At 35.8% G+C, this 23,691-nt stretch overlaps 3 protein-coding genes across 7 annotated transcripts; 2 read left to right on the top strand and 1 right to left on the bottom strand.

The window, feature by feature from the left end:
* Positions 1-457: 457 nt before the first annotated feature.
* On the top strand, positions 458-6,908 carry LOC127966870 (N-lysine methyltransferase KMT5A-A-like). The gene is made up of 7 exons (XM_052568192.1): positions 458-734; positions 1,878-2,034; positions 3,767-3,977; positions 4,499-4,586; positions 4,670-4,729; positions 4,817-5,007; positions 6,059-6,908. The coding sequence occupies exons 1-7, from the start codon at positions 726-728 to the stop codon at positions 6,267-6,269; spliced, it is 927 nt and encodes a 308-aa protein (XP_052424152.1). The 5' UTR covers positions 458-725; the 3' UTR covers positions 6,270-6,908.
* A 1,342-nt stretch (positions 6,909-8,250) lies between these two features.
* On the top strand, positions 8,251-10,711 carry LOC127966247 (U11/U12 small nuclear ribonucleoprotein 35 kDa protein-like). 2 transcript variants are annotated; one of them, XM_052567116.1, is made up of 2 exons: positions 8,251-8,469; positions 9,848-10,711. In XM_052567116.1, exon 2 carries the CDS (start codon positions 9,848-9,850, stop codon positions 10,610-10,612), a length of 765 nt encoding a protein of 254 aa, XP_052423076.1. In that variant the 5' UTR covers positions 8,251-8,469; the 3' UTR covers positions 10,613-10,711. The 2 variants fall into 2 exon arrangements, with proteins under 2 accessions (XP_052423076.1, XP_052423075.1); XM_052567115.1 differs by lacking the exon at positions 8,251-8,469 and adding an exon at positions 8,748-8,948.
* Positions 10,712-11,107: 396 nt separating this feature from the next.
* On the bottom strand, positions 11,108-22,950 carry LOC127966246 (RILP-like protein 1). 4 transcript variants are annotated; one of them, XM_052567112.1, is made up of 9 exons: positions 22,428-22,950; positions 20,874-21,024; positions 18,621-18,739; positions 18,221-18,466; positions 16,815-16,985; positions 16,052-16,206; positions 15,288-15,392; positions 14,178-14,265; positions 12,820-12,967 (listed from the first exon to the last, which is right to left on the bottom strand). In XM_052567112.1, the coding sequence occupies exons 1-9, from the start codon at positions 22,713-22,715 to the stop codon at positions 12,962-12,964; spliced, it is 1,329 nt and encodes a 442-aa protein (XP_052423072.1). In that variant the 5' UTR covers positions 22,716-22,950; the 3' UTR covers positions 12,820-12,961. The 4 variants fall into 4 exon arrangements, with proteins under 4 accessions (XP_052423071.1, XP_052423073.1, XP_052423072.1 ...); XM_052567111.1 differs by lacking the exon at positions 14,178-14,265 and having other exon boundaries at positions 11,108-12,967; positions 22,428-22,948; XM_052567114.1 differs by lacking the exon at positions 16,815-16,985 and having other exon boundaries at positions 22,428-22,945.
* Between the last annotated feature and the right edge of the window lie 741 nt (positions 22,951-23,691).

The following is a 23,691-nucleotide window of genomic DNA, read 5'->3' as shown; positions in this document are numbered from 1 at the left end:
GCAAGGTTGCTGGCCCTTATAAAATCACAAAACAGTTATGTATTATATTATTTATTATATTATTATTAATTATTTTATTATACTGTGTTTTGCAAGACTGACCTTTAAACTCTTACAGAAATTAAAGAAAACGCCTTAAATTTGTATCATTACATTTGTATTATAGTTTATTTAAGAAGTTTTTTTAGTTATTAATTAATACATATTTTTTCAAGGCTTCCTCTTACCGCCTCCATAGAATCAACAAGCTGTTCAAACTAAATAAGCACAAAATAATTAACGCATATAATTAAATTAAAACATAAAACTGAATCAGCTTTTCGATAGCTATTTTATTTGTATTTTTTAACTAATAATAAAACCATAGACAGTAAAAGGAAAAAAGAATAAAACAGGAAGAGCGAGCCGCCTAACAGCCCCATCTTCCGGTCAATGTGAACACAACTTCCAAACATCATTGGTTATTTAAATGCTCACATGGCTTCCTCCCGTGAATGAGATAAAATTGCAAACATGGCGGCGTGAAACTGTAGAAACTAGCTCGGATGGAGGAGCATTAATTAAAACAGCTCTGAAGTTTCTAGTTTTTTTTTCTTTTTCTCGAGCTGTTTTAGAATATCCTCGTTCCACGCCGTTTAGAAGGACAGAAGTGTAGAGGAAAAAACACTGGACTGGATCATCGTTTTCAAAACAGTAATCATCGAAAAGAAAGAAAGTGCACTGAAATGAACGGGGTAGGTCTTCCTCGCGCATGAGGATTATTGTAAATTTATCCTCAACTATGCATCAGAAACACACGAGCTGCTGCTTCTGGTGCTGTTTCATCAGTTGTATGAATGTATGTGGCATTGTGTGATATGTGTGTGTTAGTACACTTGATTGTGACGTTTAAAGCAGATAAAAGAACAATAGCATTATAAACAGCTGTTTACTGGCCCAGTGTGGGCGTGATCAGCAACTATCATGTTAAATATGCATCTCTATAATAACATTTTATCTAGGAAATATTAGTTATTTAGGAAATACCGTTTTGTTAGTCGCCTCCTGATGAATATGTAGTTTATTATTACCTTTTTACTACTGCTTTTAACAATGATTTATAATGTTATATTCTATATTTTTGTTTTATAATCAGTACTCAGAATCAGAAAGATCTTTATTTGCCACATAAGGAATTTTCCTTGGTAAAATTAATTTTCCAGTGCACACATACAAATGCAACAAGACAATATATATTCATAATAATATTAAAAAAAAAAATATATATATATATATATATATATATATATATATGTATATGTATATGTATATATATATATATATGTGTATGTATGTGTGTGTGTATATGTGTGTGTGTTTATAATTTAAGTACTAAACTAAAACTAAAATAAAAAAGATTACTACTACATAGACACATTTGAAAAAACAGAACAAATCTTTAAAAAACAAGTGCCCAGCAGAATTACTAAAGTTAACTAATATAAATTGGAACAAAAACGCTTGAAATAATTACGTTTTTACAAAAAGTATAAACTTATTTAATTGATATTAAATTAACACTATATAACGTTTTATATGTGGAAATTACAATTGATTCTAATTATAGATCCTTACAGAATCTGATATCAAATTGATTTTTTTTAATAAAACATTTAGGCTACACTAAATGTATTTTTTTTTTTAAACAGTGTGTTAATTTTGATTACAAAATGTCTGTAATTTGCATTGGTTACAAAAAACATGACAGCATTTTACTCCACTGTATATTATTTAATGCCTCATAAACCAACATTTGATGTAGGCCACTACTTTTTCCTTAATCTCCCAGAAAACTCAAGCCAGTTGGCGCCTTCTTTCTAAATCTCACTTTTTTGCAGGACGTCATATGCAACGGACACCGTCCATTTCACCGTCTATTACACCACAGCAGCTCCAAATCAAAGCATCATGATGCCATCTCCGTCAAACTCATCCAGGACGGCAAAACTTCACGATTATTCTGCACGCAAAATGAGCCACAGAAGAATGGAAATTGTAAGGAAGAAGGGAATACAGTCAGGTCCTTAAATATTGGGACATCGACACAATTCTAATCTTTTTGGCTCGATACACCACCACAATGGACTTGAAATGAAACAAACAAGATGTCCGTTAACTGCAGAATTCCAGCTTTAATTTTAGGGTATTTACATCCAAATCAGGTGAACAGTGTAGGAATTACAACAGTTTGTATATGTGCCTCCCACTTTTTAAGGGACCAAAAGTAATGGGACAGATTAACAATCATAAATCAAACTTTCACTTTTTAATACTTGGTTGCAAATCCTTTGCAGTCAATTACAGCCTGTAGTCTGGAACGCATAGACATGACCAGACGCTGGGTTTCATCCCTGGTGATGCTCTGCCAGGCCTCTACTGCAGCGGTCTTCAGTTCCTGCTTTTTCTTGGGTCATTTTCCCTTCAGTTTCGTCTTTAGCAAGAGAAATGCATGCTCATTCGGATTCAGGTCAGGTAATTGACTTGGCCATTGCATAACATTCCACTTCTTTCCCTTAAAAAACTCTTTGGTTGCTTTCGCAGTATGCTTGGGGTCATTGTCCATCTGCACTGTGAAGCGCTGACCAATGATTTCTGAAGCATTTGGCTGAATAGGAGCAGATAATATTGCCCGAAACACAGAATCCATCCTGCTGCTTTTGTCAGCAGACACATCATCAATAAATACAAGATAACCAGTTCCATTGGCAGCCATACATGCCCACGCCATAACACTACCACCACCATGCTTCACTGATGAGGTGGTATGCTTTGGAACATGAGCAGTTCCTTTCCTTCTCCATACTCTTCTCTTCCCATCACTCTGGTACAAGTTGATCTTGGTCTCATCTGTCCATAGGATGTTGTTCCAGAACTGTGAAGGCTTTTTTAGATGTTGTTTGGCAAAATCTAATCTGGCCTTCCTGTTTTTGAGGCTCACCAATGGTTTACATCTTGTGGTAAACCCTCTGTATTCACTCTGGTGAAGTCTTCTCTTGATTGTTGACTTTGACACACATACACCTACCTCCTGGAGAGTGTTCTTGATCTGGCCAACTGTTGTGAAGGGTTTTTTTTCCACCAGGGAAAGAATTCTTCGGTCATCTACCACAGTTGTTTTCCATGGTCTTCCGGGTCTTTTGATGTTGCTGAGCTCACCGGTGCATTCTTTCTTTTTAAGAATGTTCCAAACGGTTGATTTGGCCACACCTAATGTTTTTGCTATCGCTCTGATGGGTTTGTTTTGTTTCTTCAGCCTAATGATGGCTTGCTTCACTGATAGTGGCAGCACTTTGGATCTCATATTGAGAGTTGACAGCAACCGATTCCAAATGCAAATAATCACATTTGAAATTAACTCTGGACCTTTAATCTGCTCCTTGTAAATGGGATAATGAGGGAATAACACACACCTGGCCATGGAACAGCTGAGCAGCCAATTGTCCCATTACTTTTGGTCCCTTAAAAAGTGGGAGGCACATATACAAACTGTTGTAATTCCTACACTGTTCACCTGATTTGGATGTAAATACCCTAAAATTAAAGCTGGAAGTCTGCAGTTAACGCACATCTTGTTCGTTTCACTTCAAATCCATTGTGGTGGTGTATAGAGCCAAAAAGATTAGAATTGTGTCGATGTCCCAATATTTATGGACCTGACTGTAAGTGCAAGCTCTGTCTCTTGACATTGTTCAAGTTCACTCAAGTCTTTAATTTGTGTGTATTGCAGCCAGGAGAGGCAGTACTGTAAATGGTGAGTTCATCCTCCCAAAAATGGCTGTGAGTGAACAGCTGCAGCACTCTGTGCACCGAGCCGAGAAGCAGACGCATCAGCTTCACTGCACTGCATCATACATCCACGCCAGCAGTGACATCACTTCCCCCTGTCAGAGGAAACCAGCCTGTCGCAAAGTTAAAGTCAAGAAATCCACAAAGAGAATGTAAGTCAGTGATGTATTTCAATCTCAATCAAAACATTTTTGCCTGAAAATTGAAAGTATTTTTTTTACATTTTGTTCAAGTACTAGATTAGCAACTTTCTAGCTTTTTGAATTGATGATTTCATTTATGGAATTTTAATTATTAAAATATTGCTTTATCAATTTTATTTTACAAAACGATATTTATCAATCATTATCATTAAGTAAAACATAAATTAACTGAAATAAAATGTAATGGTAACTTTATTTTAGCTTTTTTATTTCTATTTCACATTTTTGTTTAGTTTAAGTACTAAAACAACAAAACTTCAAAAAATAAACTATATACTCCGTTAAAAAAAATTACAAAAACTAAAAAACGCAACAAAATTCTTAATTTCAACAAAAGAAAATGCAGTATAAAAATCTTATATAAAATATATACATTATTAAGGTCTACGGTTTATAAAATTACTGTATTATGAACATTTTCCTTTGCTTTCTTGACATTCTTGTATTACTAATCAATTTTTGTCTTTCAGTACTGATACCAAGAGCTCTCAAAACCGAAAGGTTACAGATTATTACCCCATCAGAAGAAGCTCCAGAAAAAGCAAAAGTGAGCTGAAGGTAGTGGTCAGATTATGTTTTTCACAGGCGTTACATCAGCCAAAGTTATGATATTAATGCATATGCCTGTATTCTGTCAACAGTGTGAAGAGAAGAGGCACATAGACACGCTGATCACAAACGGGATTGAGAATGGAATGATGGTAATTTTGGACATGATGAATTCAGTTTTATGTTAAACTCTGCTGGATGGACTCAAGCATACAGTACCTTCATGTTGCTCTTGACAGGTCAGATACATTGAAGGAAAGGGCAGGGGAGTTTTCACCACACAGAAGTTCCAGAAAGGCCAGTATGTAGTGGAGTATCATGGAGATCTGCTGCAGATAACGGACGCCAAAAAAAGGGAGGCTTTATACGCACAAGATCCAAACACTGGCTGCTACATGTATTACTTCCAGTATCTCAGCAAAACATATTGGTAGGTACCACACCCACTGTGAGCAGCTTTAATAAAAAAAAAATGTTATACAGTAGCAACATATCAGATTTTACATATTAAACCTAAATGTACAAAAAAAACATGTACTGATATGATGTTAACTTACCAAGTCTGTTTTTGTATTTTTTATAATATACTGACAACCAACATAAAAAGTGAACTTTGATTCATTGTCACTTTCTCATCAAAAACAGCTTTTCCACAAGATGACATAAATACTATAGAAGGTGAAGGTGTCCTACAAATACAAAACACCATCATGGTAACACATAAAACTAAAATAGCCCAATAAACTGTAACTTTATAACATACAATGTAATGAGAAACTAATGTACAGAACTTATAGGAAAAAATAACAAATGTAAAGTGCTTTGCAGGAAATTCTGGGAATGTCATCTTATGGTTTTCACTGTCTATAAGATAACTTGTACTTTTTCACTTCCAAAATGGTAACTGTATTTGACTGTAAAACTACATGAAATGTAGTGTTTTAAAATTATTAAAATTATGTATATAGTAAGCAAACATGCTGTATACCAGTTTACAGTCTTTTATCATTAAAATCACAAACATTTTTAGTGCACTTTCCAGAGGAAGCTGTAGTAAGCTGTCTTAAAGTTTTCTTCATGGGAACAGATATGGAGAAATTTTGTATTTGCATCACTTGCTCACCTATGGATCCTCTGCAGTGAATGGGTGCCGTCATAAGAGACCAAACAGCTGATGAAAACATCACACAATGATCCACACCACTCCAGTCCATCAGTTAACATCTTGTGAACAGAAAAGCAGCGTCTTTGTAAGAAACAAAACCATCGAGACATTTTAAATTTCAAACCATTATTTGGACTATTACCTTGACGGCACCCATTCACTGCAGAGGAATTATTGCGGAGTGCTCTAATGCTATCTTTCTACATCTAGGATGGTGTGAGGGTGAATACATTTTCAGCATTTTTTCATTTTTGGCTGAACTTTTCCTTTTGAAGCCGCAGCATGTCTGAAATCTTTCACATTTCTCCCCTGACAGTGTGGACGCTACGAAGGAGTCGGATCGGTTGGGAAGGCTCATCAACCACAGTAAAAACGGCAATTGTCAAACCAAGCTCCACGATATTACTGGAATACCTCACCTTATCCTTGTGGCCTCCAGAGACATCCAGGAAGGAGAAGAGCTTCTTTATGACTATGGCGACCGCAGTAAAGCTTCAATAGAAGCTCATCCGTGGCTAAAGCATTAATGTATTGAGAGGAGGGAAAAACACCTTGTTTCTTAACTAGACAGTTTTTAATGTAATCATTGCCTTAGTAAACAGAATGTCTTGGGCTAGTAAGTTTATGGGTTTGTCACACAGTGACTTACATGTCAAACACGTTAGATTGCGGTACATATTCGACGTGTCCTACTTTTAAGATATTTATCCTGCTCTGACATGCTAGTTTCAGCACATTTCTTTTTGTATATTTTATATATTGGTAGATCAGTTCTTCCAAAGCATGCAGTTATAGTCCAACTTTCTGCATTTTTATAAGCGTTTTCTTAATCTAATCTGATGTAAGGTAGTTAGAGGTTTAGCAATAATTATTTATAATGCCCAAATGTTTTTTTGTTTGTTTGTTTTGTTTGACGCAGAAAACTGGTGATGCTAAAAGGAGCTACATTTTTAAAAAGTTCAGAAAACTGGAATGTGAAACCAAAACTTTTACATAATTTGAAATATTACCATTGTACAATGCACAGTGTGTTATGACTAACTTGAACAAATCTGTACCTGTTACACAAAACAGAGTTGATGACCAAAAGCTGACTGAGAGTCAATCAATCTGTATGAGATGGTGGATGCATTGTTTCAATAAATGATTTTATGATTTTTGTGAAATGATTTTTTTGTATATACAGTGGTATCCAGAAGTCTGGACAAAGTCCTAAATATTCTTTATATGACGGCAGCACTGAAGCGGACTTTATTGAACCATGATGATCATGTTCTCAGCATGATTTCAATGTCACAAATATATATATATATATATATATATATATATATATATATATATATGCAGGGGCGGATCTACTGGGATCACCCCAGTTGGCAGCAAAGAATTAAAGGTTATGGCCAATTTGAAAATTTACCAGCGCGAATCTTTCGTCGTGATCCCGCTCCGAACTCCCGAACTGATTCAAATGATTCGTGATCCCGCTCCGAACTCCCGAACTGATTCCAATGATTTGCGATCCCCAAACTCTGCCCAAACTGACTCAAATGATTCGCGAACCCGCTTTGAACTCCCGAACTGACTCAAATGATTCGCGAACCCGCTTTGAACTCCCGAACTGACTCAAATGATTCGCGAACCCGCTACGAACTCCCAAACTGATTCAAATGATCCGCGAAGCCGCTCCGAACTCCCGAACTGATTCAAATGATTTGCGATCAGGCGGCAAGGAAGTCGACCGGAAGTTGAAGTCAGCCGGGTGCCACCATCTTGTAGCAGAACTTCACTTGCGTTAGCATTCCCATTGACTCACATTCATTTTGGCGTCACTGACAGTGAATAACTTTACATCTGAGGCGTTTAAAGACTCCGTTTTTCAATTATTTATTTCTAAAGATACACGACAATGTATAAAGGACTCCATTACCTTCTGTTACATTATGGCCCCGTAGAAACAGTTTTTGTAAAAATAGGCTAACGATTGCTTCATAACCACTCGACTCTCTGTCGCATTACCGTACAGACAGGAGAAGCGCGCAGGCAATTAACTTAATATGGCGCACTGGCGTTACATTTTAAAATACTATACAAAATAATTAATCTATGAGTCTGCCATATGTTGCCACCCCTCAAAAATTCCTGCCCCCCTTCTCGCCACCCCATCAATATTTTTCTAGATCCGCCCCTGTATATATATATATATATATATATATATATATATATATATATATATGGTTGGAGCTACATTGTTTGGCGGAAGAATACGGTTTATATTAATATCATTGCACTTTATTTTATCTGTTATATATTTTCGGATTCACAGGGCTTACTGCTATTATAGGTTATTCCATATATTTAGCAAGGTTTCACAAAATAAAACAAAGCAAAAATAATAATAATAATGATATTAATAAAAACATTATTCTTCCGCCAAACAATTTAGTTCCTCAGAAACGGTTGTGGTTGTTTCTCAATGGCTCTGGTTTGTGGAGTAATTTACAAAACCTTCGAATGCGGCTCAACCAATCCGAATCTAGGACCGGAACTATCGTTTTTGTAAATTCACTGTAAACCACGGCTTTTTGGGGCTTATTGATTTATTTAAACACACACAGAGTGACGCAGTGGATTGCGCGGTAAACCGGATGACGTCAGAGACGCGAGCACGGCCTGTCGAGCAGCACAGCCAGTTTCCACACGGACAGTTTTAGAAGACGCGCACACAAGGTTTGTTTTCGTGCTTTTAAGATGTTATGTCAGATTATTCAATATATAGATATAAAAACCGGAATGCTTAGTGTTCATGAATTCAAAGCATATGAGTTCGAGTCATTAAATTAAAATTGTACAGCAAGCGATTTCTTCGTGATAGCTTCTATTGGATTTTAAATGACTGGATAAAGTCAGCTACGTTAACCTTGGTTTGGTAACGAATATAAAAGCAGAATCCTAAAACCCAGGGAATCGTCTAGACTAATATATTTTGTTACAAAACAAACGTTTTTTTTAATTAAATCTATACAATCACATAGTAAAACTATCTGCAACTAACGTACAATTAAAAAGCGGAACGTCCCAAACAATTTAAAACAATTTTATAACATGATTTTGCTCCACAACATCAGTCGAGTTTTTGAAACAACTTCATTTTGTGAGCTGATGTGATGTTTTTGTCCCAGAACGAGGCAGATAATACATTCTATATGGTAATAAAGGCTATGTCTATTTTACATTGGATTACAAATATACTTTATTATTCTTATCAATTCTATGATTTTATAAATAGACTGAAGAATCATGGTGGGAGAATATGATTTCTTATTTTAAAAATAAAATATTTATAGAATTTATTTAATATAAATATGAAAAATAATAATTCTTTCTAAAGAAAATTTTGAACTGTATTTGCTCAAGAATGTTTTGAGTTTTTGAATCAAGTTTGTTCAATACTCTGATCATGAATGTTAACTTTTTTATTTTTATAAAATGCATGAATTATGCATATATTATTCTAAATTTATTATATATTTTTTATGTAAAAAACAACAAAATGCAAAATAATACACATTATTTAAATTGATGTAAGTCTTTTTTGAGTTTACCATTTCTTTAAGAACTGGATTCTACATGAACAAAAATCATATACATCAAATATATTTATTTATTTAATTTATTTTTATCTACCTATTTCTATAGGAACTGGATTTCACATGCATGAATTAAAATCATATACAATATATATATTATTTTTCTAATAGTGTTTTTTGTGTTTTGACAAACTGGGTTTTGCATGCAAAAAATGTAAAAGTTCCTGAAAAACGTTAACTAATATATATATATAGTTAACATTTTCCAGTAATTTATTAGTAACTTAATATAGTTTAGGAAACATTTTGCATGTGTTAATTGCATAAATTATTGTACATAAATAAAATTATTTGTAATCTACAAACCTTTAAATAGAAGTATTATAATTTTTTTTAAATTGCATAAATCATTTTAAATTGTTAACTAGAAACGTTTAAATGTAGTAATTTTTTTTAGTAATTCGATATTGCATGAATTATGTAATCTATGAATTGTAACCATAACTCTCCACCCTCAGATGATGAGTGAGTGGAGTCCTGTGGCGACGGTTTATGACCCTCTCAAAGCGGGCAGCATCGATGGCACAGATGTGGAGCCCCACGACAAAGCCGTCTGGAGGGCCATGATGGCCCGCTACAAGCCTAACAAGGGTGTGACTGGTGACCCTCACCTGACACTGTTCGTGGCGCGCCTGAATCCACAGACGTCTGAGGACAAGCTCCAGGAAGTCTTCTCCAAATTTGGAGACATCCGCAGGGTCCGTCTGGTCCGGGACATCGTGACAGGTTTCTCCAAGTGTTATGCCTTCATCGAGTACAAGGAGGAGCGTTCGGTGAAGAGAGCCTGGAGAGACGCTAACAAGCTGGTGGTGGACCAATACGAGCTCTTTGTGGACTTTGAACAAGAGCGGACGCTCCAAGGCTGGATTCCAAGGCGACTTGGAGGAGGCCAAGGGGGCAAAAAGGAATCGGGTCAGCTGAGGTTCGGAGGCAGGGATAGACCTTTCCGAAAGCCCATCAATCTGACATCCATGATGCCCCAGAACAGATCAGCGGATAGATGGGATGCCTCAAGTGCGAGGGAGGAAAGACAAAGAGACCAAGAACAAGATCGGGAACACGGACGATGGCGGGAGAGGAAAAGCGACTGGGATCGAGGGAATGATAGAGGTTACTACAAAGAGAAAAGAGACTTGAAACACCACCGGGACCGAAGCCGAGAGAGAGACTCCAACAGAAAGGAAGACAGAAGACACAGAGACTCTTACAAAGATCGAGAATGAAGCTTTGCATACAAGACTTTCTTGTCTTATTCTAGAATTTTTTTTTTTTTTACACTGATGTGAATTTAGTTTGAAATAAAAGTTTATCTAAACAATAAAGCTTGAAGTGGATAAGATCATTTTTCAGCAAGGATGCATTCAGTAAATCAAAAGTGATGGTATCGACATTTCAGATTAATGCTGTTCTCATAAAATTTCTATTCACCAAAGAAACCTGAAAAAATGGTTTCCACAAAAAAAAACACTTTCAACATTGATGATCAGAAATGTTTCTTGAGCAGAAAATCAGTATATTAGAATGATTTGAGTAATTATGCTGAAAATAGAGCTTTGATCACAGGAATGAATTACATTTCAAAATACATTAAAATTTTAAATGGTAAAATTTCACAATATAACACTTTTTTTCTGTATTTTCGAATACATTTTTATCTTACAAATAACGTTTCAATGTCTCAAGTGGTTTAAAATGAAGAGCAGAAGTTTCTTACAGTACATGGTATAAAATAGTTTAATACACGATGAGATGAGTTATGCATAATCCTTCATAATGATACATTTGATCCAGTTCTCGTTGCTGGATAACATTCTCAGTTGAGTGGGGTACTAGCTGTTCAACAAATGATTTAAGGCCCACAGGCATGTGTTTTTCTAGCTTACAAAGCTGCCTTTATCAACACACTTTAACACAGCCACACATTTCCATGCTTTCACTCACACCTTCTATTATTGCCAGTGGAAGCACCATTCAAGCAATGCAAAACTGCTGGTGAAGGACATTTGTCCATGTGATAGATACTTCAGTTGCCAATGGTAAACTATGGATTATTAATATTGTTCTGCTTTAATGTGCTGTAGACACACTTGATGATGCACGTAAAGCTTTGTTTCATGATTACAGGGTTTAAGGACTTAAATTCAGAACCTGACATGCTGTCAGTTACCACCGAAAATGCATCCGACTTGCCACTCAGTTTGTAAACATTTTTTTTTTTTTACAAATCATGTGATAACGTATGTACAATAGAAGTATATGGGGCAATACAATGGGAGAAATATTAAAATACACACAGTTTTGATATGTAAATACAATAACGTTTTTTACATTTTAGGGTCAGCAAGATTTTTTTTAAAAGGATTCAATTAATCAAAAAAGACAATCAAGTCATTTATAATGCTTCTATTTCAAATAAATGCTGTTCTTTTGAAGTTTCAACCCATCAAATATACAGAAAAATAAATTGATCACTTTTTACACAAAAATTTGAATATTTTTCAACATTGATACGTTTTTTGTTTTGTTTTTTTGAACAGCATATAATGATTTCTGAAGGAGCATGTGACACTGAAGCCTGAATTGATGATACTGAAAAGTCAGCTTTGATCACGCAGAAAAAAAATGACATTTTATAATGTTCAAATAGAAAACACTAATATTTCACAATATTACTGTTTTTAAATTACATTAAATGGTAAAGTATAATCTTCCTACAAAACACAATTCACTGCACTGCAAAAACATGAGAGTTAATAAAAGGTTTTTTTGAGAGGCACATTTCTCAGATCTTAATGTTTTGCCACATACACCTCCATATCAAGTACATTACTGGAAATATAATGTTTGCTGTTACAAACTGAGGGACAAGTTAATGTTTTTTTCTGTGATAACACAGCATGTCATAAAGGATGTCAATAGAAAGAATACTTGATATTCCTTTAAATTCTGTGTGCCAAAAGAATCAGGCTACTGTGCAATTTCAAAAAACATAATTCAACATATAATGCCACCATCCTTTTCAGACAATCTCTGGCCTGGGCGTAGCAACCGAAAATTTAAATCTCACATTTGTTCTTCAGCCATGTGCATATATTCAATCATAATTCAATTTGAATTAAAAATAGATATGTATCTTATTTACTGAAGGCATCTTCTCAGAATAATGTCTGAGGTCTATTCGTCCGAGTCATCTACTTAAAGTTGTCGTTTGCAATAGCAATAAAATGTCTAACTATCTAACAAAACAGGCACATAAAACTCCCTCACAGTATCTTTGGGTGAAGGTGAGGGCCACAATCTATCAGTAAGTCTAAACGGCCTGTCCCCCATGTTCCCTTTGTGAGCTCTTGTCTCATCGGCGAGCGGAGGTTGTGCTGTGAAAGTGACTCTGAAAGGGAGCATCACATGGTGCAGGTTAGCGGTTAGTGGAGCGTTGTGTTCGTTACATGTGCTGTAGTGCCTCCTGGGCCTGTTCTGTGTCCACATCATCTTTCCCCGCCCACGAGCCGAAGCCGTCACCTAACTGCGGCATCCTCCTCTGAGAGCCCCGGGTTTTGTCGCGGGAAAAGAAGCTAAACCTGTGAATGTAAGACAGGGCATCAGCAAGACTGATTTGCATTTTCATGCATGAATGTGTTTGTAAATGATGTTTATTCAACTACATTGTTTCATAAACATTTTGGAGTTGATGGGTTATGTTCCCTATGTCACTTTTGAGCACTCAGGAACATTAAGTGTTATTTTCTATTGATAATAATGCACAGTTTATTGCTACACTACACTGACTGCACAAAGAAATAACATATCACACCAAAATAAAAAAAATAATTTTTTTTTTGCATTGTTTCCCTTTCCCTTTTTTTTTTTTTTTTTTTTTAATTTTTTTTTTTGTAATATACAATTCAAATTTGTATTAATTCTAATATAAAATAAAATATAAATAAAAAAATTTCAACACTGTACCTTAAATTTTTTTTTGAAAGCAAACATTTCATATATATATATATATATATATATATATGCATTTTTCCCCCCATTTTGCAGTTAGTTTGAATTGCTTCAATTACCGTTTATTCTCATAAAAATGTCAAAAGACATACATATATACATTATACACACACGCGTGTTTACAATTACTTTGTACTTTTATTGCCAGTTTAATGAAGAATGCAAAAAAAACTATAATTAAAATACATATATTGCAATGTATATATAAATGCATTATATATGTATTTATATGTAGTATTATATATAAATACATTTTTCCCCTTTATTACTTTTTTCTTTTGGCATGAAATAGGAGCTACATATTTCAAACTACTGTACCATAACCTCATTCCTACAGTCTCATTATTGTCTGTCCAGGTCTAAAGTTACAAAAAGCATCCCACAAATGTTTGCTGTGTGTGTATCTGTGCTCTTGCATGACACATTTCAGCTCATACAAGCAGTAATAACCAAGCGTTTATTCTCCCTACGCCTCTATAAAGCACTCTTTGGTCGCTAGTACATAGAAACAATGTTACGTAGTTGTTACTGCGTAGCCTGAGTGTTAGAGGAGTGAGCGGGAACTTGATTCTGACTGGCTGATTTTAACGATCCTCTTAGTGATTGGTCGCACAGATAGCCCCACAATCAGCCAATCAGAATGTGCTCTTTTACAGTCAGTGACTCTAATGGGGGTGGGGGGGGGGTGAGATGAGGGGGCCATGCAGCTCCATCACATGCAGGGAGGATAAAGTGTTAAAACAGCAAAGAACACAAAGGTGAACCACCAAAAGGTCGTACAAGGGAAATAAGTCGTCTGATTGGCTGTAAAGTGGGGTCATCTGAAATCAACCCAGCTGCCACCATCGGCATAATGGCTGTGAAGATCCTGTTACAAAGAGGCACAGATATGAAGAGTTGAGCAAAGAGAAGATACACCCAGAACCACCTGTAGTATCAGACTGCTTCACTGCTTAGTCTTGCATTTCAGATGCACATGGCATTATTAATGATGATCATGCCTTAAGATTTTAGTAAAACACGGGTACATGGATGCCAACATGTGTCATAACATGTCATAAAACTCTAAAGCTACAGAGCTGTAGTTTAGTCAGTATGTAACTGTTTTTCATTGGTCTTGTGTTTCTTTAGCTTGTGTTTTCTTAAGCTCAAAATTCCCAGGGAAATGCATGCTCTGATAAAATGCATACTTGGACTGCAATGCAAGTTGCTTTGAATAAATGCACACCTTAACATTCAGAATTCATAAATACATTAAAACATTTTTGGGTAACATATTTGCACTCTTGATGCAAAGGGGTCAAATTGTGCTGATTTTGAAGAATCAGGGCCAGATTTACTAACAGCCAACGCATATGGCTTTAAACACTGCGGTTCGGGTTTACTAAAGACACGTAGGGAAAAAATAAGAGCTGGAAAGGCGTGAACAGTCATTTTTGCAGCTGACCTGCTTTTGAGCATATGCATTTGGAGGAGTATTCCTTTCAGGCACTAAATTTATGGGAGGAGAGTATTTAAATAAATCATGCAACATGATTCACTAAGGTTTGTGCTAGTTAATTTACTGCTGTTTGTGCCTTTATTTACTACCCAAAAAAGCATTTCTTATTGGTTTTGCACCTGTATTGTAAGTAATTACACACACCTTACTATCATTGACTCTGTTTGTCTGCACTGCTCTTGGTAACTTGCATTGTGGAAATGATCTGACTGCATTTGTGTTCTTTATTTTGTGCATTGTCAGTTAATCACCCACAGAACTTTCCACTCCCATCAGTGCTTTTATGGAATTGTGCTCGCATGCTTATTTGCACAGTTTAGAAAATTTGGCCCTAAATGTTTGTAATATAAGTGTGTGTGTACATGATTGGCTCTTGTAGCAGTACGCACAGTCGTTTAATCCCCGACTCGGGCTGAAAGTTGGAGCGTGAGCTTGGCCGGAGGGTAGGAGACGGGTCTGGGAGCGGCGGGCCTGATTCCTCTTCCTGTTCGTCACTGCAAACGCGATCAAAACATAAGTCAGCAGTTCAAATTTCAGATTTTTCTCACAATTGCGATTTCATATGACAATTTAGATTTTTTTTTCTCTCCACGTTCTAAGTTTACATCTCACTAACAAGTCTGTCTTTTTTCTCTGAATTCTGAGTTTACATTTCAGAAATCAGTTTTTTGTTTCTGCCATAAAATAAAAAGTAAAAAAGGCAATTGGGACTCATAATTATTCTTCTCGCAATTGCAAGTGTACAACTCACAACTGGGATATTTTTATCAATTTTCGGGAAATTCTGAGTTTAAATTCAGTTTCTTTAGTTTCTGCCATGGAATAAAAAGTAAAAAGACTTTAAAAAGAGACTTTTTATCTCAATTCTGAATTTTTCTTGTGATTGTGAATGTATATCTCCCAATTCTTTTTTCTGGCGATTGTGAATTTGTGTCACACTATTCTCACATTTTTCTCAGAAAATTGCATATACCTTTTCTATATTTTTATTCCGAGCAAAAACAAGCTTTCATAGATACAGTGTTATTAAAAAGTATAACAGTAATATATTTCATGAATGTATACATTTCATATACTTATTAAACTATTATTTTGTACATTTTAAAGAGATATGACTGATGTTAACTTAACGTTAAGTATTAAGATGGTTGACCTTTTGTAATATGCGATTTCCTCTTGCAGCATGAAGACTTTAGCTTTCAGCTCATTGCGCTCATGCAGGACGTCTCGCAGCTCTTGCAGGGTAAATCGCGGGCGGTTCGGGTCATTTGGATCTAGAGAGGACATGTCGTCATCACACATCGCCTCCTGGTGGATGACAGGAACACTTACAGTCATTCACACTAGCTTTTACATTGAGAAACTGGCTGCAGAGGAGGTTAAAACTTAAGTCGCACAAACAGTTTCATTATCAGAGCATCCACAAAACAACACAAAAATCACCTAGGGTCAGCTGCATAAACTATCATAAATCGGTCTTATTTGTATTGATTATCCTTAGGCAACTACTTCTTTAGACAGTCTTAACATGGTGGCTAAGTTTATGCAACTAGCCTATGATTTCACTGCTGTTAATGTACAACAGTATATGAGTGGTGCTTTATTTAGCTTTTATGATCCATCATCATATGATTATGATTATGAGTTAACATTTGATTCAGTCACATGGTTTGCATTCAGCACATACACTTGCACACACGCAGGCTGCTTTAACAATGAAAGACTTTAACCGGTCGACACTCTTCCCAGCGAGAGTGTACCTGTGTAAAGGACTGAAGTCATTAGTGCACAGAAGCAGTCACACACTCTGCAGGGTTGTTGTTGCCCTAGCGTGACTCGTGCAAACAGATGCAGATACGAGTCAGGTGTTAGTTTCCACTCCATGCTATCCTTAGAAGCTGCCCCTATAGGGTTACCAATAAAAACGCAGCCTCCTCATCGTCCTTCTCCTCCTCATCATCATCTGTCAGGGCTCCTGGGGGCCCGGTGTGGGGGATGAAATGGAGGGGAACTTCCTCTGTCTCCAGGCCCCCAGCGAGGAGCTCAGAAGCTAAATCCTGACCCCAGGTCGGGGCTGCTTTAGACGACTGTGTTCACAGACATGTGGATTGCAAATTGCAACCAACATTTTATCGGGAAAGTTTGCTTTAGTGAACAGTTTTTTTTCCATGCATCTCTCACATTAGAGATTCAAAAAAAAGATTAAAGCTATAACTTTTTTTCTGTTAATGTGATTCATCTAAAATTTTTAATTTGATTACACTTTTCTATTAAAAAGATACACTACCGTTCAAAAGTTTGAGGATGGTAAGTATTTTTCTCACCATGGCTGAATTTATTTCATTAAAAAATACAATGAACACAGTAATACTGTAAAATATTATTGCAAATCAAAAATAATTTTTATATTATAAAATATAGTTTATTCCTGTGATGCAAAGCTGAAATTTCAGCATCATTCCTCCAGTCTTCAGTGTCACACGATCCTTCAGAAATCATTCTAATATGCAGATTTTCTGCTCAATAAACATTTCTTATTATTATCAAATCAATGTTGAAACCATCTGTGCTGCTTCATATTTTTGTGAAAACTGATTTTTTTTTTATATTTTGATGAATATAAAGCACTTACTTGAATTAGAAATCTTGTGTAACATTATAAATGTCTTCACTGTCCGTTTTGATCAATTTAATGCATCCTTGCTGAGTGTGAATAAAAGTATTAATTTCTTCTTCTTCAAGAAAAAAAAAACTTTGAAAGGTAGTGTAAATAAATACAGTGCACACAAATTCCTTCGCTTTTTCACTTGTGATATTTCATATCAAGGTGGTAAGCTCTGATAATAATTAAATTAAATCATACAAAGACTAATGCAAATACTTTTGAACAAATGTACCAGTCCATATGTTTTTAACTGTCATTAACTTACAAACAATCCATTTAAACATTATATGAAGTAAATGTGTGCACTGCACTGAATTTAACAATGTTAAACATATTCAATTAACCTCAAAAGTTCACAATTACATACAACTTGCATACAAAGCCATATAAACAGTCCACTGATTTTTATTCTCATCCTTGTTTCCTCTGTGAGACTGTGACTCATTATGGACACCATGTGAAGATCCTGACACTTTAGATCACACTTCCTTCCTCTAAACAGATATAGAAATGACTGGATGCTGCAGTCTCAGTGCATTGGAATTAAGCAAAGATGCAATGGAAAACTTCATATTCTATTTTCTCAGAGAGTTCATGAGTTTCTAAACGTGTGAGAAACCAACACAATCAATGCAGCACTTGTCTACATTCATCTACCTGTGCAGGTGAAGGTGGTCCTACAGGCTCCTCCGTCTCAGTGCTGGTCTTGCCCTGCTCTTTAAGGCGCTCCTTCAGACGGGCCACTTCCTGTCGCAGGTTGCCCATCTCCTGCTGCCGCGCCTGCCCAGACGCCTCCAGCTCCACCTTCTGCTCGATCAGCGCTTTACCCTGGGCCTCCACCACCGTGATCTTATGCCTCAGGTCATGGTTGATCTTCATCAGCCGGTTCAACTGCTGCTGGAGCTGGGAGAAACACCATTTGTGCCACATTAAACCTTTTTCAGCATAAGTTTTAATGAAGACTTTCGAGATCTCTTCATCTTGCTTCATTGAGATATGTCTGTGCATTGACTGCTGCTAACATCAAGATTAGCTCAGGAAGAACATGGCTCTTTACCGCTTCAATGTCCTCGTTTTTGAGCGTCAGCTCGCGGTCTTTGGCACGGATCTCGTCTCGCTGTTTATCTACAACTTCCTTCAGCTTCTTCATCACCTGCCGTTCCCTCTCGGTCATGCCTGGCATCACATAAACAAAATCCACACATGCAGCATCATTTATTACATAGAGCAGTGCTTTTCAACCTGTGGGCCACCAATTACTATTAAAATAATAATATTTTTAATATATGTAAAAATGTCTAAGTCATAACATAATAACATATTTTCATATATAATTAAATAACAAAAAATAAATATTAAACTGTAACTATGCTTCCACTATTCGAGCTCGCTGATTGGTTTAAGTATAAACCGCCAATTTATCTTAGATATTTTTGCTGCATATGCTACAGAACAACAGCAGTTGTTGAGTTATTTTCTGTTTATTGCCAGTTATTTCAATAAAGACAGTTAGCAATCTAGCTTCTAGTTATTAACCCAACCAAAGCGAGGTCAGTTAATTTATAATAAATAACATATTGGAAATTTTTGATGTGCTCGACACATTAGCGTGCAGGAGGTTTCAGGGTGAGGCTTTTGTTTTGCATGGGACAGGTCAATGGAAATAAGGACAGACATAAGAAGTCTGACAGTCACTGTAAGCAGATAACTTCCTGACTGAGAGCCCATGTTGCTGCTCCTAAAATAGATGTGTGTCCGTGCGGAGAATCTGACACACAACCACTGACACACTTCACGTTTGTCATGACCTAGAAATTTAATGTCACATGTTTTCAAGGAATATTTACAGTTATATACAACTTAAGCTATATTACCTTAAAAAAAAAAATGTAATTCCTCCCTCACACTAAAACAACAAAAACTTTTACAAAGTACTGTATATATATATATATATAGCATTCAAATAAAATTTTGTTTACTTATGTGTAATGTGTATATTTATTATGGACATATAAATACACACATGCATGTATACATTTCAGAAAAATGTTACGGGTGTACAATTAATATAGTTATATACAATATAAATTATATGAATATACATAGAGACATGTAAATACATGTAAATATTTAAAAAAAATATATATATACTGTATGTGTGTGTATTTATATATACATAATAAATATACACAGTATACACAAATAAATAATGTATACAAAAACTTATTTTCTCTTAACATCAGCATTGAGAGTGGTGCTGGAATGTTTGTGTAAACACTGAATCCGACTCGTCCAGCAGGACTGAGAGGGACACTGTTCTGCGAGCGAGTGTGTGTCAGAGGCACTGTGGAGTCTCTGTGCTGCTCATGGCTCGTCTTCACTCACATGGAGAAGGGACGCTTTGTGTGGCCTCTGTGTCAGTTCCTAAACAGCTGAAAGAATGCATGAGAATTTCTATGCGCATGATCACACGTGTTTGCTTTTGTTTCCAGAACAGGCATGCTGGGAAAACAGCATGCTGCTATGTTCCAAATCGAACAAATGCAGTACATAAAAAATGCAAAGTGAAACAGCATTAGACATTCTTAGTATGATACATTGTTATTACATGACCTCAGTATGTCTCATGTGAGTGATGTTCACTTAACAGCATTTCTGCTGGATTTTTGAAAGTAAATTTAAGACTTTTTAAGAAAAAGTGAATAAAATTCTTACTTTTGAGTTCAAGATTCATGTTCAAAAGTTTAAGATTAATTACTTGAGAAGCGAAATGAAATGACATCAGGTAAGAAGTCTTGTCTTCTGTGAAAGTGATCAAAATCATCAAAGTAAGTGCTCACTTAATTCAAAGGGAACAAGTCACATTCACGTTCTTATTTGAACCATAAACTCAGTTAATTTTGTTCAGTTTCTCAGAAAACAAGACTTTATATCTTTGTTTAGCATCTCAAGTTAATATATCTGTTGGAATGTTTAGAGATTAAAATACAGAGCAAGATATTTATTCTATTTTATGCATGCAAAATTTAATGCCATGACTTTATGATTTAAGATTTTTTAAAGCCTTCATTTGTGAAAGAGTGAATTAAGACTTTTTAAGATACCCTGTGTAACCACAGAGCTTTTAAAACCTCGGAAATTTGTAAACCAATTTTGTGTAAATATATTGTTTTGGCCATCAAATAAAGTTGCATTCCATCTAATTAGAATATATAATATATAATATATATATATATTAGAATATTGTTTTCCAGACAGTGTAAGGCTGACACAAAGCCCTCTTTTTCCAAACCCTGAGCTTTAAGACTACCTTCCTGTTTCTGTATATCCTCTTCCGTCATTGGACACTCTTTGACGGACAGGTTGTTGAGCAGCGTTTTGTTTTCCTCCTGCAGCTGTGCGATCTGGGACAGAAGATCCTGGGCTTCTCCTCTCCACACATCCTCCACAAGCTCCAGCTCCTGTTCACACACACACACACACACTCACACGTCTCAGGAGCGGCTCACAAAACATACACGAGTGTATATTTAACACGCTGACCTTCACTGGAGTTACGTAACGTCTGAAACAATCAGCAAAAACACACAAAGCAGGAGCATAATAACATCTTCACAGAAAGACACGGACAAAAGCTGCATTCATAACTCTGCTTATGTTCACATACTCATGTTTTTACTCCATTCTTACATTTGTGTGAGATTCTCATGTGCTACAATACCACAGGCATGTACTATGGTAAAGCCACAGGATGCTTCTTTTTCTTGAAGTAGCATGTAAATAAACATATACTATAACAATATTGCAATCATTCAGTAAGCTTCAAGCTACCATAGTATCAGCAGAGTAGAATCTGACCCCCCACACTGTATTATAGTACTACTTTAGTACATTTACATCAGCATCATAAGATTAGGATTTGTTGCAGATTTGCTCACTGTCCCAGTGGACATGATGTTACATTATTACATCATTTCCTGTACCAGACAGGAACTTAAAAAATCCCCATGCATGCACTGCTTTGTTCTGAAACACCATTGGCAAACAATGTACATACGTTCATACGTACTAAAAGTAGAAGAAAAAATGCAGAATACATTCAGTAAGGATCTGTTAAACTGGTTTTAAAAAAGTGACAGTAAAGACTTGTATTTTTAGAAAATATTTATATTTTGAATCAAATCTATTATGAATAAAATCCTGAAAAAACAAGCATCACAGGTAAAAAAAAAAAAGTTTTCTGAAGGATCACGTGACACAGAAGACTGGAGTAATAATGCTGAGAATACAGCTTTGCATCTTAGGAATATATTACACTTTAAAGTAAATTAATACAGAAAACAGTTGTTTGAAATTGCAATCATATTTCACAATATTACTGTTTTTACTGTACTTTTGATTAAATATTTGCAACCTTGATGAGCAGAAGAAACTTCTTTAAAAAAAACAATGTATCTACATTTTACATTAGAGCAGTCAAGTTATTGTGTTTTAATCTAATTAAATCACATATATAATTAAAATAATATTCAATAAAAATGAAATATTTATGCGCAATTATGCACTTTAATATATTTATTATTGAATACATTTATAGTTTTATATATAAAATAATGGATAGATAGATAGTAATTTAATTTGAATACAAAAAATATTTATAAATTAAAATGTACATACTTTTTTATGTTAAATAATTCGAATAGTTGTATATATACAGTATGTTGTGTCGTCACTGAAAAGCGATGCACATTAAACTAGTCACCTGTCTGTTTGATTCTGTGCAATCCTAGTGTGAGTAAAACAGTTAAATGAACGAGCTGGTTACTGAGATGAGGTCAGTAGATATTGTCGTCTGTGGAAGCACCTTCTTATGTTTCCTGTCCTTCTCCAGCCGCTCCATCCGCTCCAGCCGCAGTCGGTCCAGCTCCAGACGCAGCTCCTCGGTCTCTGGACTGATGCTGTTGCGGCTCACCAGGACCTCCAGGATCTCCAGCACACGGACCACTTTGGGCATGAGTAGGGACAGAGCCTCGCATCCGTACTGATCGATAATGCGCTCGAACTCCTGGCCCACGACCGCGGCGATGTCGTACACGTCCATCACGTTCAGATCCGCCACGTTCTTCTCCAGCGCCGAACCGAAATCCTCCATGACCGTCTCTGAAGTTCGTTTCCTTACAAACTTTCTCAGTCCCTTTCAGTAGCCAAACAGATACCCAAAGCCCTCTAAAAACCTTCTAATGACACCCCGTCAAGGTTAAAACCCATTTCGGGGTATTTTTAGGCAGAATTGGAGCGAGATAAGAGTTGTCCCATTGCGGTTCGGTTTCCCTGCCCTTATTTATTCCTCAAAGCGGCGTTTTACGTCCCGCGCGCATGCGCACAGCAGCGGCACACGAGCGCTGTGAAATCACTTTCAAGCGCCACACTGCCCTACAATATTGGTCATAAACTCTGTTTACAATAGATTTTGTGGTAACTCACTGTGGCTAAATCCGTGAAGTGATTTTTTATTTCCATTGTTAGATCAAAGTATCAACGGGTTGTTTACATGTCAAGCAGAGACTGACGCATCAGTGTTGGGGAGTACAGTATTTTTTTTACAGTCAATGGGAGTAACTAAGTTAGTTACATTTAACTAAATTACGTAATGTAATTGCAATTTTTCAAAAGCATTGTAGTAATAATAGTACTATATATTTATTTAATGTCAACACAGCAAATTAGACTATTTTCATGGCAAAAAAATAAATAAACAAACAAACAGGTTATGTTACACAATATATTTTTTTACATCAAAAAGCATTGTTAGATGGCAGTGTTTCGCGTCATGGCTGTGCAATGATTGGATTTCAAAAAAAGTATCATAGCGATTAAACTATATCTTATGATTTTAAAATCTGTATTTAATCTCAGAATGATTTGTAAAGTCTGATTTTGTGGTGGCTGTATTTCAAATTAAATTACTGTTATCTTAATTCAACCGATGAAGGATTTTGAGAAGTCTGTCAGTAAAGAGTGTTGAATACTCTAAAGTTAACACCACCTGCCTTAAATGTTTAAAAAAGATTAACAGTTGAAAACATTCATAACAGAAATGTAGAAAAGTAATCAAATGTAATGTTACA

This window comes from Carassius gibelio, chromosome B10 (genome assembly GCF_023724105.1).
Source record: "Carassius gibelio isolate Cgi1373 ecotype wild population from Czech Republic chromosome B10, carGib1.2-hapl.c, whole genome shotgun sequence".
NCBI lineage: Eukaryota > Metazoa > Chordata > Actinopteri > Cypriniformes > Cyprinidae > Carassius > Carassius gibelio.
The sequence above is the reverse complement of the archived record's forward strand: the minus strand, read 5'-3'. Positions and strand labels throughout refer to the sequence as shown.

Coding starts and splice junctions, on each gene's coding strand:
- LOC127966246 (XM_052567111.1), bottom strand. CDS start 22,715: ATGGAGGATTTCGGTTCGGCGCTGGAGAAGAACGTGGCGGATCTGAAC. Junction 21,025..22,427: donor AGGACAGGAAACATAAGAAG/GTGCTTCCACAG, acceptor GTGTGTGAACAG/GAGCTGGAGCTTGTGGAGGA. Junction 16,207..16,814: donor AGGAGGCTGCGTTTTTATTG/GTAACCCTATAG, acceptor GTCATCCACCAG/GAGGCGATGTGTGATGACGA.
- LOC127966247 (XM_052567115.1), top strand. CDS start 8,907: ATGTTTTTGTCCCAGAACGAGGCAGATAATACATTCTATATG. Junction 8,949..9,847: donor CAGATAATACATTCTATATG/GTAATAAAGGCT, acceptor CTCCACCCTCAG/ATGATGAGTGAGTGGAGTCC.
- LOC127966870 (XM_052568192.1), top strand. Junction 2,035..3,766: donor GCCACAGAAGAATGGAAATT/GTAAGGAAGAAG, acceptor TGTGTATTGCAG/CCAGGAGAGGCAGTACTGTA. Junction 4,730..4,816: donor GGATTGAGAATGGAATGATG/GTAATTTTGGAC, acceptor TGCTCTTGACAG/GTCAGATACATTGAAGGAAA.